Source organism: Cervus canadensis, chromosome 25, assembly GCF_019320065.1.
Source record: "Cervus canadensis isolate Bull #8, Minnesota chromosome 25, ASM1932006v1, whole genome shotgun sequence".
Classification (NCBI taxonomy): Eukaryota; Metazoa; Chordata; class Mammalia; order Artiodactyla; family Cervidae; genus Cervus; species Cervus canadensis.
This window is the reverse complement of record NC_057410.1, coordinates 22,694,418-22,708,975: the sequence shown is the minus strand read 5'-3', so window position 1 is coordinate 22,708,975 and position 14,558 is coordinate 22,694,418. Positions and strand designations below refer to the sequence as shown.

At 38.2% G+C, this 14,558-nt stretch overlaps 1 protein-coding gene across 3 annotated transcripts in view; it reads left to right on the top strand.

Annotated features, from left to right (window-relative positions):
• SLC38A4 (solute carrier family 38 member 4) overlaps window positions 1-14,558 on the top strand; it is a 75,939-nt gene that overhangs the window by 44,054 nt on the left and 17,327 nt on the right. For all 3 annotated transcript variants that reach the window (XM_043447141.1, XM_043447143.1, XM_043447142.1), the window contains exons 3-6: window positions 4,438-4,528; window positions 5,020-5,135; window positions 7,969-8,042; window positions 8,700-8,792. In XM_043447141.1, coding sequence (XP_043303076.1) covers window positions 4,438-4,528; window positions 5,020-5,135; window positions 7,969-8,042; window positions 8,700-8,792 — 374 coding nt within the window. The remainder of the gene's footprint in view (window positions 1-4,437; window positions 4,529-5,019; window positions 5,136-7,968; window positions 8,043-8,699; window positions 8,793-14,558) is intronic.

Sequence of the window (14,558 nt, the reverse complement as noted above, 5' to 3'; positions counted from 1 at the left end):
CCTCTTCTAGCAATTTCATCTTGGTGAAAGTCATCAGCATCATTCAGCAACTCAATCAAAGGGCCTTTGGTGTCAACTTTGACTCATCCCTTCTCCCAAACTGCATGTACCATGTTTGACTATATCCAGTTGCTTCTACCTCATTAATGTTTCAAATCTACCCACTTGTCTATATCTGTTCTATTGCCATCTTGCTTTTGTCCCTCATCATCTGTCACTCATCCACTAGAACAGCCCTGATTAATCCCCATCTTACAATTTACTCTCTTCTATCTAGCCCTTCAGATTTCTTGCAAAAGTAATCTTTTGCAATTTCAAATTGACTCATGTCCTATCCTAAGGTAAATCCTTTCAGTGCTTCCTCAGTAGCTATGAGAGGAAGATTATACTACACATTGCTTGGCGTATGAGGCCTTTCATGATCTAGCCCTCCCCTAGCTCTCCTGTCCATCCCTTGCCCTGTTCCCTGTTTATATGCTTTTTTCTAGCCTTGTTGAGCCACTCAAAACTTCTGTTCCTTCATTCACTCTGCTCTATCTTCTTGGAATGCCCTGATTTAAGTATTACCCACTCACCTTATCCCTTTTTCTCTACTGGCTGCACTCTTTCTTCAAGACTCAGCTCCATATCGGGTCTCCTATGAAGCCATCCCCCAGTTAGAAGTGATCACTTGCATTGTGCACCTTCTCCCTACCCAGATGTTCATGATGCCCCTACAACAGGTTAATGGCACTGCCTGGAACAGAGTAGCTGCACAACTGTTATTTGATAAGTTTATTGACTTCTTACAAAATATTATATAACACAAATTATTCTTGATTTAAGATATTCAGAAGTGAATTTTTGATTAAATCTAGGTCTGAAGTAGAGAATATTATCCCCAAATCAGGATGTCTTATTGCATTCACAACACCCAGGAAGGGTGTCAGGAGGAAGCACTCTTCTTCCTCCAGGAAGCCAGCCCACTAAACATTAGTGTTGTTGGATAAGAGAGGCCATGGAGATATCAACACGACTCTTTGTAGGTTGGGTGACTCTTTTTTTCTTTCAGCATAATATATTTTAAAATTTTTAATTAGAAGATACTTTGCAATATCATGGTTGTTTCTGCCATACATCAATATGAATTAGCCATGGGTATACATATGTCCCCTCCCTCTTGAAACCCTTCCCACCTCCCTCCCCATCCCATGCCTCTGGGTTGTCACACAGCAAATTCCCACTGGCCATCTATTTTATATATGGTAATATATAGGTTTCAGTGATACTCTCTCCACTCATCTCACACTCTCCTTCCCACACTGTGTCCAAAACTCTGTTCTTTATGTCTTTGTCTCCTTTGTTGTCTTACAAATAGGCTCATCAGTTTTCTTTTTCTAAATTCCGTATGTGTGTGCATACTAAGTCACTTCAGTTGTGTCTGGCTCTTTGTGACCCTGTGGACTATAGCCCACCAGGTTCCTCTGTTTATGGGATTCTCCAGGCAAGAATACCGGAGTGGGTTGCTGTGCCCTCCTCCAGGGGATCTTCACGACCCAAAGATCAAACCCAGGTCTCCTGTGTCTCCTGCATTGGCAGGCGGGTTCTTTACCACTAGTATCACATGGGAAGCCCAGATCCCGTATATATGTATATGTATGTTCTTATACAATATTTCTCTTTCTCTTTCTGACTTACTCTTGAGGAGGCACAACATGGTAGAACCATGGGCTTTGGAATCAGCAGAGGAGTCATCTGACTTTGGAGAAGATATTTATTTTCTTTGAGCTTCAGTGGAAAATGCAAAATGGCAAGCCAACACCTACTTTGCTGAGGATTAAATGAGTGTCTTTGAGATAGATGATTCTCAGTGGACTTTTGTTTTCTTCCCCTCCACTTCATCACTCAGGAAGTTGATCAAACCCAAGGGCTCTTTTGTTTCTGAGAAGGGTGCATACAGATATGAGCTCTGTGGAAGTGGCAGAGCTGAAGGGGACAGGGTCCTAAGAAGAGTCTTACAGAGTCGTTAGATTTGGTCCTCTGAAAGCCAGCACGAAAAGAGCAAGAATGCTTTTGTCAGCTTCAGACAGTGTTTTCTGGAACACTTACAAGGACTTAGCTTGTAAGTCCTGACTCTACTGGGTCATTATTTTGCAATTTTATGATCATTTTTAAAAGATGGGTTTGTTTATGTTTGGTTTGATCTCTTAAATGTAAATTTGGGGGTAGTTCAACATAATACATTTATTTGAAATCATTATACTTATGTTTTCAATATATGCTGGGTTTGATATTAAATCACTGAAGACGCTGGGGATATTTCTCATGTATTTTATACAATCTTGGCATGTTTTATGACTACAATTCATCTCATGCCAAAATAAGAACATGCAAATGCCTCAAAAGAGAAAAACTTAAAAATTACTCATGGGCTAAAGGATTCTAGCTTATTGATTAAGGTTAAAAATAGAATGTTGGATATTCCAGAGTTTAAATCTAGATGACACCTTTGTTTTTATTATCATTAGGCCCATTTGGGGCTCTGTTTCATCTTATCTTTTCCGTTTCCAGCTAGGAACATTATGTGCCAATCTCCACGTAGCAAGTATATTAACTACAGACTATTAAAATAAATCACAAAAGGGAGGAAGGAGTGCAGAGATGGAGGAAGGTAGCCTCTGAGTGCATTATTCTTCCTTCAAGAGATAGGAGAAAAATGACAGGAAATATTCCTAACTTGTACACCACATGGTTCAAGAAAAGCCACTTCCTAGGTTTTAGAAAAGCGCATGAAACTTTGTGATTTTGTCTTCGTGATCTATCTAGTTCTATTTGTACTTTATATCATTCTCTGTTCTCAAAAAGTAGCCTTATTGTCTTTCTCATAAGATATTTTCAGGCTTAACTTCTAAGAGATAGTTTGCACAGATTTATAATAATTATTTTACCTTTTTTATTTCTAAGGGTTACTTAAAAAAAAAAACTCCAATCATTTTATCTTACTCTCTCATGCAATAAATGCCTTAAAAGTTGCAATTTATCTAATAATGAAGCACTTTTAAAAAGCATGCATATTTGAGTATTTCCTATAATCGAAAGCCTATGTGACATTTTCCAGTATCAAAATGCAGTGGTGGCAGCTGGACTCATTAGTCAAACATTCAGAAACATGACTGGCACTAGCTTCATATCCTCAAAGTCTCTGGCATACAGCTTCAGCCGCCAACCAGTGGTGTCATGGGATGTGCAGCTTCCAGCCTGTACCAAGTAGACCATTGTCACAGTGTTTTGTGGATTTGTGCTTGCTCAGTCTTCTTCAGTCGTGTCTGACTCTTTGCAATGCTATGGACTGTAGCCTGCCAGGCTCCTCAGTCCTTGGGATTCTCCCGACAAGAATACTGAAGTTGCCATGCCCTTTTCCAGGGGATCTTCCCAACCCAGGGATTGAACCCACGTCTCCTGCATTGCAGGCAGATTCTTTACTGACTGAGCCACCAGGGAAGCCCTGCTCTGTGTGGATAGTGATGTCTTAAAGCCCCGCTCTTTTTTTTTTTTTGGTCTCTTTTTTTTTTTTTTTCATTTATTTTTATTAGTTGGTGGCTCAGACGGTAAAACCCTGCTCTTTAATCATGCATCTTACAGCCCTCTCAACTCTTCCACTAATTCACTGCGTTTCTTTAAAAGGTTTTCTTTGTTTCATTCATTAGTTGTCTGACACAACCAAGTACATTTTCAGAGTAATTAAAATATACATTCTTGCACACAACCAAACATAGCACAGAGCTACCATTGAACTCTTTTCCAGCAAGAGATATGCATATAAAATGTGGACTCAAATAGAGGAAAATGCCAGCTAAGGGCTCTGTCTAGGGCTGCATGGTGCAGTAGGAGACCATAGACTTGGGATCTGGTGGGGCTGGACATGCTGTCTTACTCTTCTGAACCATAGTTGCTTCATATCAGACATGGAAGTTTCCCTTATGAGGACATTTGAGCACCAAGAGAGATGAGATCAGAGTGCCAAAGCACTTAATAAATACTTATTGAATTAATAAGATCCTGTGGTCATGATGTATTAACAGTTGAGAAAACGCAGTCACTGCTCTTTTCCCTGTCTTTGGGAGAGCTTGAAATGGCAAAACTCAGCTCTAATTATTCTATTTTTTGCTTAGTCAATGTGGGAGGAAAAATGTGGCTTTAAAGGGATTGCAACTAAAAAATATTTTCTTCCTTCAGAGCTTTCTCCTTCCCTCCCAAAGTATACTCATAAAAAGGGCTCAGTCCTTTTGTCTGGAAGGAACACTAGTATGAGGAGGAGAAGAGAAAAAAAAAAAAGCTTTAAGTGTCTTGTTTTTCTTCCCCTGATTCAGTGACTTAGATCACCTGAAACATAAACATAAATCAGAGCATTTACTAGATGTTTTTTACTGTCTTCTTTTCCTTTGTGTGTATGTTCAGTCAGTTTACTAATGAAGATGCTGAAAGTCAGAAATTCCTGACAAATGGATTTTTGGGGAAAAAGAAGTTGGCAGATTATGACGATGAACATGTAAGTGATTCTCTGCTTTCTGGCAGTCAACAGGACTTGAGGATGTCTGATCTACCTGGGTCTCTGCAGGAAAGCAATGTGACTGAAATTTTCCAAGCCTTGATCAGCATATTCTCTGTTTGTTCAGGCCCTTACTGGAATAAGGGCTTGTTTTTCCTGTTCGCCATATGGCTGCATAAATCATTTATGAAATTTATTTGTTTTTTGGAGAAATCATTCTAACTCAGATGTGATCTGCAGTCGTACATGCTTTCCCTTCTTTCTATTACTCAACCTGTATTTTTTATTTTTACTGAGACCTCTGCTGAAATCAAGTACCACATTCCACTGAAAATTACATGCTTTTACTGAAGTTGAGTCATGGTTTTATTTGCTGTGATTTTACTTTAATCTTAAATTTTTGGTGGTAGTCTCTTTCAGAAAAGATAATGTAGGATAAGAATAATCCAGAAAAGGTTCATTTTCTTATCATGCATCCCTTTTTCTTCAAGCATCCTGGGACCACCTCCTTTGGAATGTCTTCATTCAACCTGAGTAATGCCATCATGGGCAGTGGAATCCTGGGCCTGTCCTATGCCATGGCCAACACAGGGATCATACTTTTCATGTAAGTGCCTGGACATATCTACACTCAGTTCAAAGCCTGTGCATACCTGGTGATCTTTCAATTAACAGAATTTGATCTTTGTGAATAAGAATCATCAGAAAAAGTATTAGCATATTCTCTCTTTTTTAAACAAAACAGCAATGAGAAATAATCAGAGCAGTCTAATCCTGGTACTTGTTCAACCAGCCATCTCTATTCAAATGGCAGAAAGTTTATGTGTTTGAGCCCCGCTCCCCCAAAGTGCTAGAACAGCCCTACCAGTCCAAAGTTATTCATTGTAAAATAATTTTGTGTTTCATAGTTCAAAAGATCTTTCCCAGTAGCAAATCTGACTTTATCACACTCTTAGGAAAAGTATCCCCTCCCACACCGGACCTGCAGAGTCCTGTGTGCCTCGATCCCATCTCAGGTCCCATCATCTGTTGCTCTCTATGCCAGATACAGTGGGCACAGTGGCCTGCTCTCCATCGCTTGAAGGAGCCATTCCCTCTTACCACAGGGCCTTTGCACATGATCTGGAACCTTCTTCCCTCTCCTCTACATCTAGTTAACTCCCCATAACTCAGTTCAGCCTCACCTCGGTTATGCCTTCCCCCAGTCTCCATGACTGGGACAAACCACTTTATGGTCCCATCACAGTGTTAGTATTTTAGCGCAGTTATTGGATTCATTTGTTTAATGGCTCTTTCCCTGGCTAGACTATCATCTCCAAAGCATCAAGCCTGTGGAGATGGCTCAACCCTGTTTTTATTCACCTCCTGTCTATATCCCCAAGACCTAGTAATAATGCTTGGCATGAGGAATTTTTGCAGAGTGGCCAAAGTTTATTCCTAAACCAAGGCACATTTTCCAAGCTTGGTCACATGCTGCCTAGTGGCAGCAGCATCACAGAGCCGACCTGGAGGATGAAGGCCATGTTGTGACAGACAGCCACAGACATTTGTGCATTATGTACAGCCTGACATTTTCAAAGGCACAGTTGGCAGCGGTGAAATACTTCACAAGAATAAAGTTAGGCAGGCATCAGTGTGAATGTAGACCACAATCCCTAATGCAATGCTGGAGTCTTAAATAACTGTCTAAGAATGTAACATTTATATTATAAATATACGCTATTTATGTTCCAAACATCACATATGATTAGGTAACCACATAGCTATTTGAGGGCTAAGGATCAGGCTGGACTATAAATATTGATATTGTGTCAGTGCTTTGATTGAACTGTTAGATTATAGTTTTTAGCCGAATGGGTTTTTATGTCAACTTTACCTTTCTAAGCCATGTTTGAAATAAAGTAGTTTTTAAAACTTCTCAGATTCTTAATGGCTAGACGTATAGTCATATATGTAGTTGTATACTTTTGTAATATACTCTGTCTTTGAAACAAACAGACTGCCTTCTCTATACTAATTACACATACTATTAAAATTAATTAGGAAATTTTCATACATCACTGATGAAAAGAAGTAAGAGATACTTTCTCCAATTCTAGAGCCACAGATCATCTTCATGGGAAGAGAATATTCCACTTTTAAAACTGAGAGCCTCATTTTAGGCCTATAAACATTTATCAGGTTAATTTGCCGAAGCAATTAAATCATTAGAGATCATGAGATGTGTTTTGTGTATCCAAGTAGCCCAAAATGGATTCAGCAATCTCCCTTAATTCCCAACAAGTGACACAGGATGTCATTGGTGTTACTTTTAGTATTTTCTGCCAAAGCAAGTATATGTTTAGAATATAGAGTATTCTCATTATTTTTCCAGGGAATAAAATTATATAATCTGAATTGCATAATTCTTAAAAACAGGTCAATTCATAAGCTGTATGGAACAACGGATGAATATGGCATTGATTAGACAGTTCTGGTGAACATATTTAGTGATAAATAAGAGCACAGTAGAGCTAGAATTGTTAGAACATTTGTACCTCATTGTCTAAATCTATGTTTGCAAACTTAACTTCCCCAGGAATTACCAAAGAATTAGATCAGTTGTGGGGAGAATGTCTAGTGTGCTCTCATCATAGGAAACAGGCAAAGGATAAGATTTTTTTTTTCAGTTTCAGGTAAAGGTTACTATTGGTCCTTAATTTGTTATATAATTGCTTCTATCTACACTCTATTTTTGATGTTCGGTTCTTGTTTTTGGAAAGCACTGGTCACTGAATACATAAAGAAACCATATATGCCTGTGAACATGTGGAGGGCCCTGAACCAGAAATGATTCTTTTCTGAGTACAACAAAGGTTATCCTGCAGCCTAGACTTACCTTTTTCTGTTTTTTCTATTATACAGGCATTTGCCAGACCCTCTGGTTCACACCTCTGATCACTCTCATATAATGCGCAGACAGTAGTAATGGAGCTCAGAGTTTGCTTTGACTTCTGTTTTTCTAGATTTTAGATGGATGTTTAGTCAGATCATTGAATAGCCCTTCAATTATAAATATTTATGAGAATATCATGCAAATATGATATACATATACATATGCCCTTTATACGGAGTAAGTAGATATAGTATTTGTTAATTTTGCTGTACCTTTAGCATCTAAATTTTAAGCTAGATTCTACTACTGGTAACACACTGAAAAAGGTGTGTTAGGGACTTCCAGTAGTATGTTTTGGCCCATAAAATAAAGCCAATTCCAGTTCTGAAGCATTAAAGAGCATTTGTGACATTCTGAAAAAGAATTTTTCAGCATCCCCAAATCCACATACTCCTGGAAAGTTAATGATTGAAAAGACCAGTGTAATAATGTATTGTAACACCATGTATTATTATGTCTTATTTTTTACATAAATCTTATTGTTTCCTTTCTATTCCCTTCACAGAATCATGCTGCTTGCCGTGGCAGTCCTATCTCTTTATTCAGTTCATCTTTTATTAAAGACTGCCAAAGAAGGAGGTATGCTACTCCTTAGACACCAGATATGCCATTTTGATTCTGATTAAAGGCATTTTAGTCTCTAGCTCCATACCTGTAATCAATTTTACATTTAATTTTCTTCTAATCCCAATCACATGGCCTCTCCATGTTTTTAGTTATCTAGGCAAGTGAAAAATCAAGTGAAAGTGAAAGTGAAAGTTAGCCTGCTCAGGTTCAAGCCAAATGGAGAAAAAGACTTTTGGTGGATGATAGAAATAACATTTCTGACTTGCTGCATGGAGCCAAGATGAATGAAGCCATCACTCCTTGTTTGGAGAACATTTACCATATTTTTTAATGGCTTTTGAGATTGCATATTTGGGGTTTATGATTTCTATAGGTGGTCGCTTAGGTCATTTAGGTATGCACACTCAGTCATGTCTGACTCTTTGTGACCCCATGAATTATAGCCCCCTAGGCTTCTCTGTCCATGGAATTTTCCAGGCAAAAATACTGGAGCAGGTCACTATTTCCTTCTGCAGGGGATCTTCCTAACCCGGGGACTGAACCTGAGATCTGTGATTTCTATATGCTGCTTATTTACATGTTTGAGACACCAGTGCAGAATTATATTATAGAAATATCTTCATCACTAAAGCAGTTTCTTAACAAGGTTCTTTTCATTTCTGATTATAGGGTCTTTAATTTATGAAAATCTAGGTGAAAAGGCATTTGGATGGCCTGGGAAAATCGGAGCTTTTATTTCCATTACAATGCAAAACATTGGAGGTAAGAGGTTCTAGCTTTCAAGAAATGATTTAAACTTTCTAAATGAGGTTCAAGAGATAAGAAAATTTAATGGCAATGAAAAAGAATTTAAATAGAAATACCTGCTTTATCATTTTTAAATTTAATGAGTAAAGTTTTCCAAACAGATTTGCTCTCTCTCTCTAACCCAAAACAGCAATATCTATATTGAAATGAAATACTATATAAACTCTATGAAATAAATTCTATAACAAAAATAAAGAATGAAACCTTTCTTGTTTTCAAATATATATATATATATAATATATATATTTATATATATATATATATAATTGAGCACGTTTCAAAAAGGAAAAATTCAGTATCTGAGGCACGTAGTAAATTTTGGGGTCATTGAGACACATCTTGTGCAGTCAGCCCAGTGGGCAGTGTTCATAGAAGTTGTGCCAAGGTAAAAATCTGGTGAGGCATCGAAAGCATTGTAAAACAGATTCTTATAATTCCTACTGAATGATCATTTCCAGAGAGAGCTTAGAAGCATATATTTTTAATCATGTTCCAGGTTATATTTGCCCACCAACTTCACTGGTCCTCTCACGTCTTTGACCTTCTAAAGACATTTTAATCCATATTTCTGATGTCCTGTGGCTATGTCCTCTTGCATAATCCAGACTATATCATCACATAGTGGCACTTACTTCCCCACCTCCTACCCAGTCCCAAACCAGTTATTCCATCCTTCTGTTCTTTCTTCTTAGTGAACAAACAATACCAGTAGCATCCAGTTTCTTAAACCAGAAATCTGGGGATCAGCCTAAACATTTCCCTCTCTTCCTAACCCTGACCATTCAATTAAATACTAGCTCTTAAGAAAAGAAGAGAAGGGAAAGGCAAAGAAGAAAAGGAAAGATATACCCATTTGAATGCAGAGTTCCAAAGAATAGCAAGGAGAGATAAGAAAGCCTTTCTCAGTGATCAGTGCAAAGAAATAGAGGAAAACAATAAAATGGGAAAGACTAGGGTTCTCTTCAAGAAAATTAGCGATATCAAGGGAGCATTTCATGCAAAGATGGGCTCAATAAAGGTCACAAATGGTATGGACCTAAAAGAAGCAGAAGATATTAAGAAGAGGTGGCAAGAATACACAGAAGAACTGTACAAAAAAGATCTTCACGACCCAGATAATCACGATGGTGTGATCATTCACCTAGAGCCAAACATTCTGGAATGCAAAGTCAAGTGGAACTTAGGAAGCATCACTACAAACAAAGTTAGTGGAGGTGATGGAATTCCAGTTGAGCTATTTCAGACCCTAAAAGAAGATGCTGTAAAAGTGCTGTGCTCAATATGCCAGCGAATTTGGAAAACTCGGCAGTGGCCACAAGACTAGAGAAGGTCAGTTTTCATTCCAATGCCAAAGAAAGGCAATGCCAAAGAATGTTCAAACTACCACACAATTGCACTCATCTCACATGCTAGCAAAGTAATGCTCAAAATTCTCCAAGCCAGGCTTCAAAAATATGTGAATCGTAAACTTCCAGATGTTCAAATTGGATTTAGAAAAGGCAGAGGAACCAAAGATCAAATTGCCAACATCCATTGGATCATTAAAAAAGCAGGGGAGTTCCAGAAAAACATCTACTTCTACTGTATTGACTATGCCAAAGCCTTTGACTGTGTTGATCATAATAAACTGTGGAGAATTCTGAAAGAGATGGGAATACCAGACCACCTGACCTGCCTCCTGAGAAATCTGTACACAGGTCAAGAAGCAACAGTTAGAACTGGACATGGAACATCAGACTGGTTCCAAATCAAGAAAGGAGTACATCAAGACTGTATATTGTCACCCTGATTATTTAGCTTATACGCAGAGTACATCATGTGAAATGCTGGGCTGGATGAAGCACAAGCTGGAATCAAGATTGCCGGGAGGAATATTAATAACCTCAGATATGCAGATAACACCACTCTTATGGCGTAAGTGAAGAAGAACTAAAGAGCCTCTTGATGAAAGAAAGAGGAGAATGAAAAAGTTGGCTTAAAACTCAACATTCAGAAAACTAAGATCATGGCATCTGGTCCCGTCACTTCATGGCAAATAGATGGGAAAACGATGGGAACAGTGAGAAACATTTTTTGGGGGGCTCCAAAATCATTACAGATGGTGACTGCAGCCATGAAATTAATAGATGCTTGCTTCTTGGAAGAAAAGCTATGACCAACCTAGACAGCATATTAAAAAGCAGAGACATTACTTTGCCAACAAAGGTCCATCTAGTCAAAGCTATGTTATGTATGGATGTGAGTGTTGGACTATAAAGAAATCTGAGCACTGAAGAATTGATGCTTTTGAAGTGTGGTGCTGGAGAAGACTCTTGAGAGTCCCTTGTACTGCAAGGGAATCAAACCAGTCAGTCCTGAAGGAAATCAGTCCTGAATATTCATTGGAAGGACTGATGCTGAAGCTGAAACTTCAATAATTTGGCCACCTGATGCAAAGAGCTGACTCATTTGAAAAGACCCTTATGTTGGGAAAGATCGAAGGCAGGAGGAGAAGGTGATGACAGAGGATGAGATGGTTGGATGGCATCACCAACTCGATGGACATTAATTTGAGTAAGCTCTGGGAGTTAGTGATGGACAGGGAAGCCTGGCATGCTGCTCTCCATGGGGTCACAAAGAGTCGGACACGACTGAGCGACTGAACTGAACTGAACTGAACCATTCTTTCTCTGGTTTATCTTTTGAATCTTTCTCCTTCTAGTCTCATCACCACACTTCAGACTGTTGCAGTAGCCATCTAACTGATCTTTCTGTCTTGAGCTTCCCCTCTTCCATTTGTAATTCATCCTCCAAATTAACTTTCTCAAATTCAGATCTACCCCAGCTTCTCACATGCATAAAATTCTTCAGCATGACCTCATTATTTTCAAGATAAGATTTAAACTCTTTAGTCTGACATATAAAGGTCTTAACCATCTTTCCTTTGCCTACCTTTCCTGAAAAACTCCCTATCGATCTGTCTCTGTCCCTTCCCTACCCATCTATCATCTGTTCCTTATGTGTTCTGTGTCATAACTAACTACATTCAGCTCCCCTACTTTTACCATCCTCCAGCCCTACCACACACGCTTTCTCTGGTTCTCCCCTTTGGTTGTTCCCATGCTCCATCGTTCTCTAAGCTATTAGGTACTAGCACCTTGGGGTTCCTTTAACCTTGTTTGTATAGAACTGGTATATTGTTGCTGTTCAGTCACTCAGTTGTGTCCAACTCTTCTTGATCCCATAGACTGCAGCATGCCAGGCTTCCCTGTCCTTCATTATCTCCCAGAGTTTGCTAAAACTCATGTCCATTGAGTCGATGATGCTATCTAATCATCTCCAGAGGTTTTTAAATCTTTGAGTAGAGAATAGACTTTTGAAGCCTGATGCCCCTGAATTTGAGTTTGTTTCTGTCACTATCTGTGACCTTGGGAAAGTCACTTTACACATCTGCATCCATTTTTTCCATCTGTGTAAATGAGAGTGGTAGTTCATTCTCACAAGGTCATAATAATACGGGTTCAGTGCATAATTCCTCCCCAGTTTTCTGGTTGTTCTTAAATGGAATTTTTATAATTCTAAGACAAATGCATGCTAATTGTGAAAAAACTAAAACATTGCATGAATATACAGATTACAAAGAAATGTTTATGTAAATCATCCTTAGAAAAAAACACTTCAGGTTTTCCTCTCTGTCAAATTTAACAAATATAGTGTTACTGTTAAAAGAGGATCATCTTATAATACTGATTTACAGCTTGCTTTTTATTTAATAATATGCCTTGAATGTTTTTGCATATTACTCTTTATAATGGTTTTTGAATTTTCCATTGTACAAATGCACAGTAATTGATTTACTGAATCACTTCATGAACAGTTTTGGAATGTTTCCAGTGTTTTACTATTGCAAAAAATGCTGCAGTAGATGAGCTTGTATAGAGATCTTGCAAGGAGGCCATTCTTTCTGATTAATAAAATCACTGGAATTATCGGGGATTTCTAAAATGCAGCAATTTCTTTAAAAACCTTTATCTAACTATAACTGCTCCTACTAATGGATAGTTAGTAAGAAGATAAATAAAATCCAGTCATTTCATAATGATTTGTATTTATGTCTGTCATATTTTTATATAGTAAGAGTACAATACCAGGTAGAATTTGGCAGTAATTGTTTCATTTTTTTTACTGGCATTGAGCCCCAAGCATATAAGTCCCCTGGCCTCCACCAAATAAATTGCTTTACATTGGGCCCAAATTTTCAGCCTTATTAACATTTAATAAGTCAATCCTAAAGGAAATCAACCCTGAATATTCATTGGAAGGACTGATGCTAAAGCTGAAGCTCCAATACTTTGGCCACCTGATGTGACTCATTGGTAAACATCCTGATGCTAGGAAAGATTGAAGGCAAGAGAAAAAGGGGGCAACAGAGGATGAGACGATTGGATGGCATTACTGACTCAGTGGACATGAGTGTGAGCAAACTCTGGTAAATAGTGAAGGACAGGGAAGCTTGGTGTGCTGCAGTCCATTGGGTCGCAAAGAGTTGGACATGGCTTAGCGACTGAACAGGTACAACAAAGATTTAAATATCAAGCATTTCATAGTAGGAGATTTAAATTTAAGGATTTCATAGGAGTCCTTTGCAGGTGATCTAATATACTTATTTGGCCCATAGAACTAACTGGACATACACATACTTAGCCCTGATCCCAATAGGCTGAGTGGCAACAGCATTGTCCATTGTTCCAAGTGTAGCTACTATTATGCTTTTAAGCAATGGAATAAACTATAACATGGAATCTCAATCAAGCCCCACCACACACACACACAGTGTGTGGCTTTAAAGGAGTAAGGTGAAATTTCATACACCATTCCTGAAAATCTCTCACTTTGGTTACTCTATGTGATTAGTGGCTATTGTGGCCTAAAAGAAATCACTTGTATTTCTGTATTTTGCAATTCCACATTTGGAACGTTTAATTCTTTCAATACCCTGAAAAGTTAACACTGACCATGGATGTTTCAACATTAGCAGAATAATGTTGACTTTATCCAGACAGGTCTGGATCATTCTGAATTTTTGAAGACCAAACACATTAACAGTGGTGACATCACTGAAAGTCAGCAATTAACAGCTCTAAAATTGAATGGTACCTCACTGAACTAGTTAATCAGAAATATCTCCTCTGTTTACCCTCTGTAAGATTTAGCTTTAGCCAAGGTCTTTGTAAAAATTAACCAAGTCATGTTTACAGAATACACATCAGATATTGTAAAAATCATTTCATTTCACAATAGAGAAGAAAAACTGGCCAGAAATTTGGGAGCTTATATTTTGGATGTGGTATGTCATTTTTCAAGCTGTGTGATATTGGGCATGTCATTTAAGCTCTCATAATCATTATATCCTCAGCTGTGGAATGAAGATGGTAAGATGCATCTTGCTCTTTCAGCTGACCACGTGCAAAGCTAAACCATGTGGGCAACTGTTATCACTATTATTAATTTTATTTGAGGTTAAGGAAATATTTTAAACTATTAATAGTTCAATTTGCAACTTGGATCGCTGCTTGAAATGTCTGTTAGCAAAAATTCACTAGAAGGATGTAGTACACACTTAAACCTTGCAATGTGAAAATTGTCAGTGTTATTTTCAGTTGAGCCTTTTGACCGTGTGTGAAATAGCAAATTAGTTTTATTCTTCACTGAGTGGATGGACTTTGGAAAGGGATGTTGCAT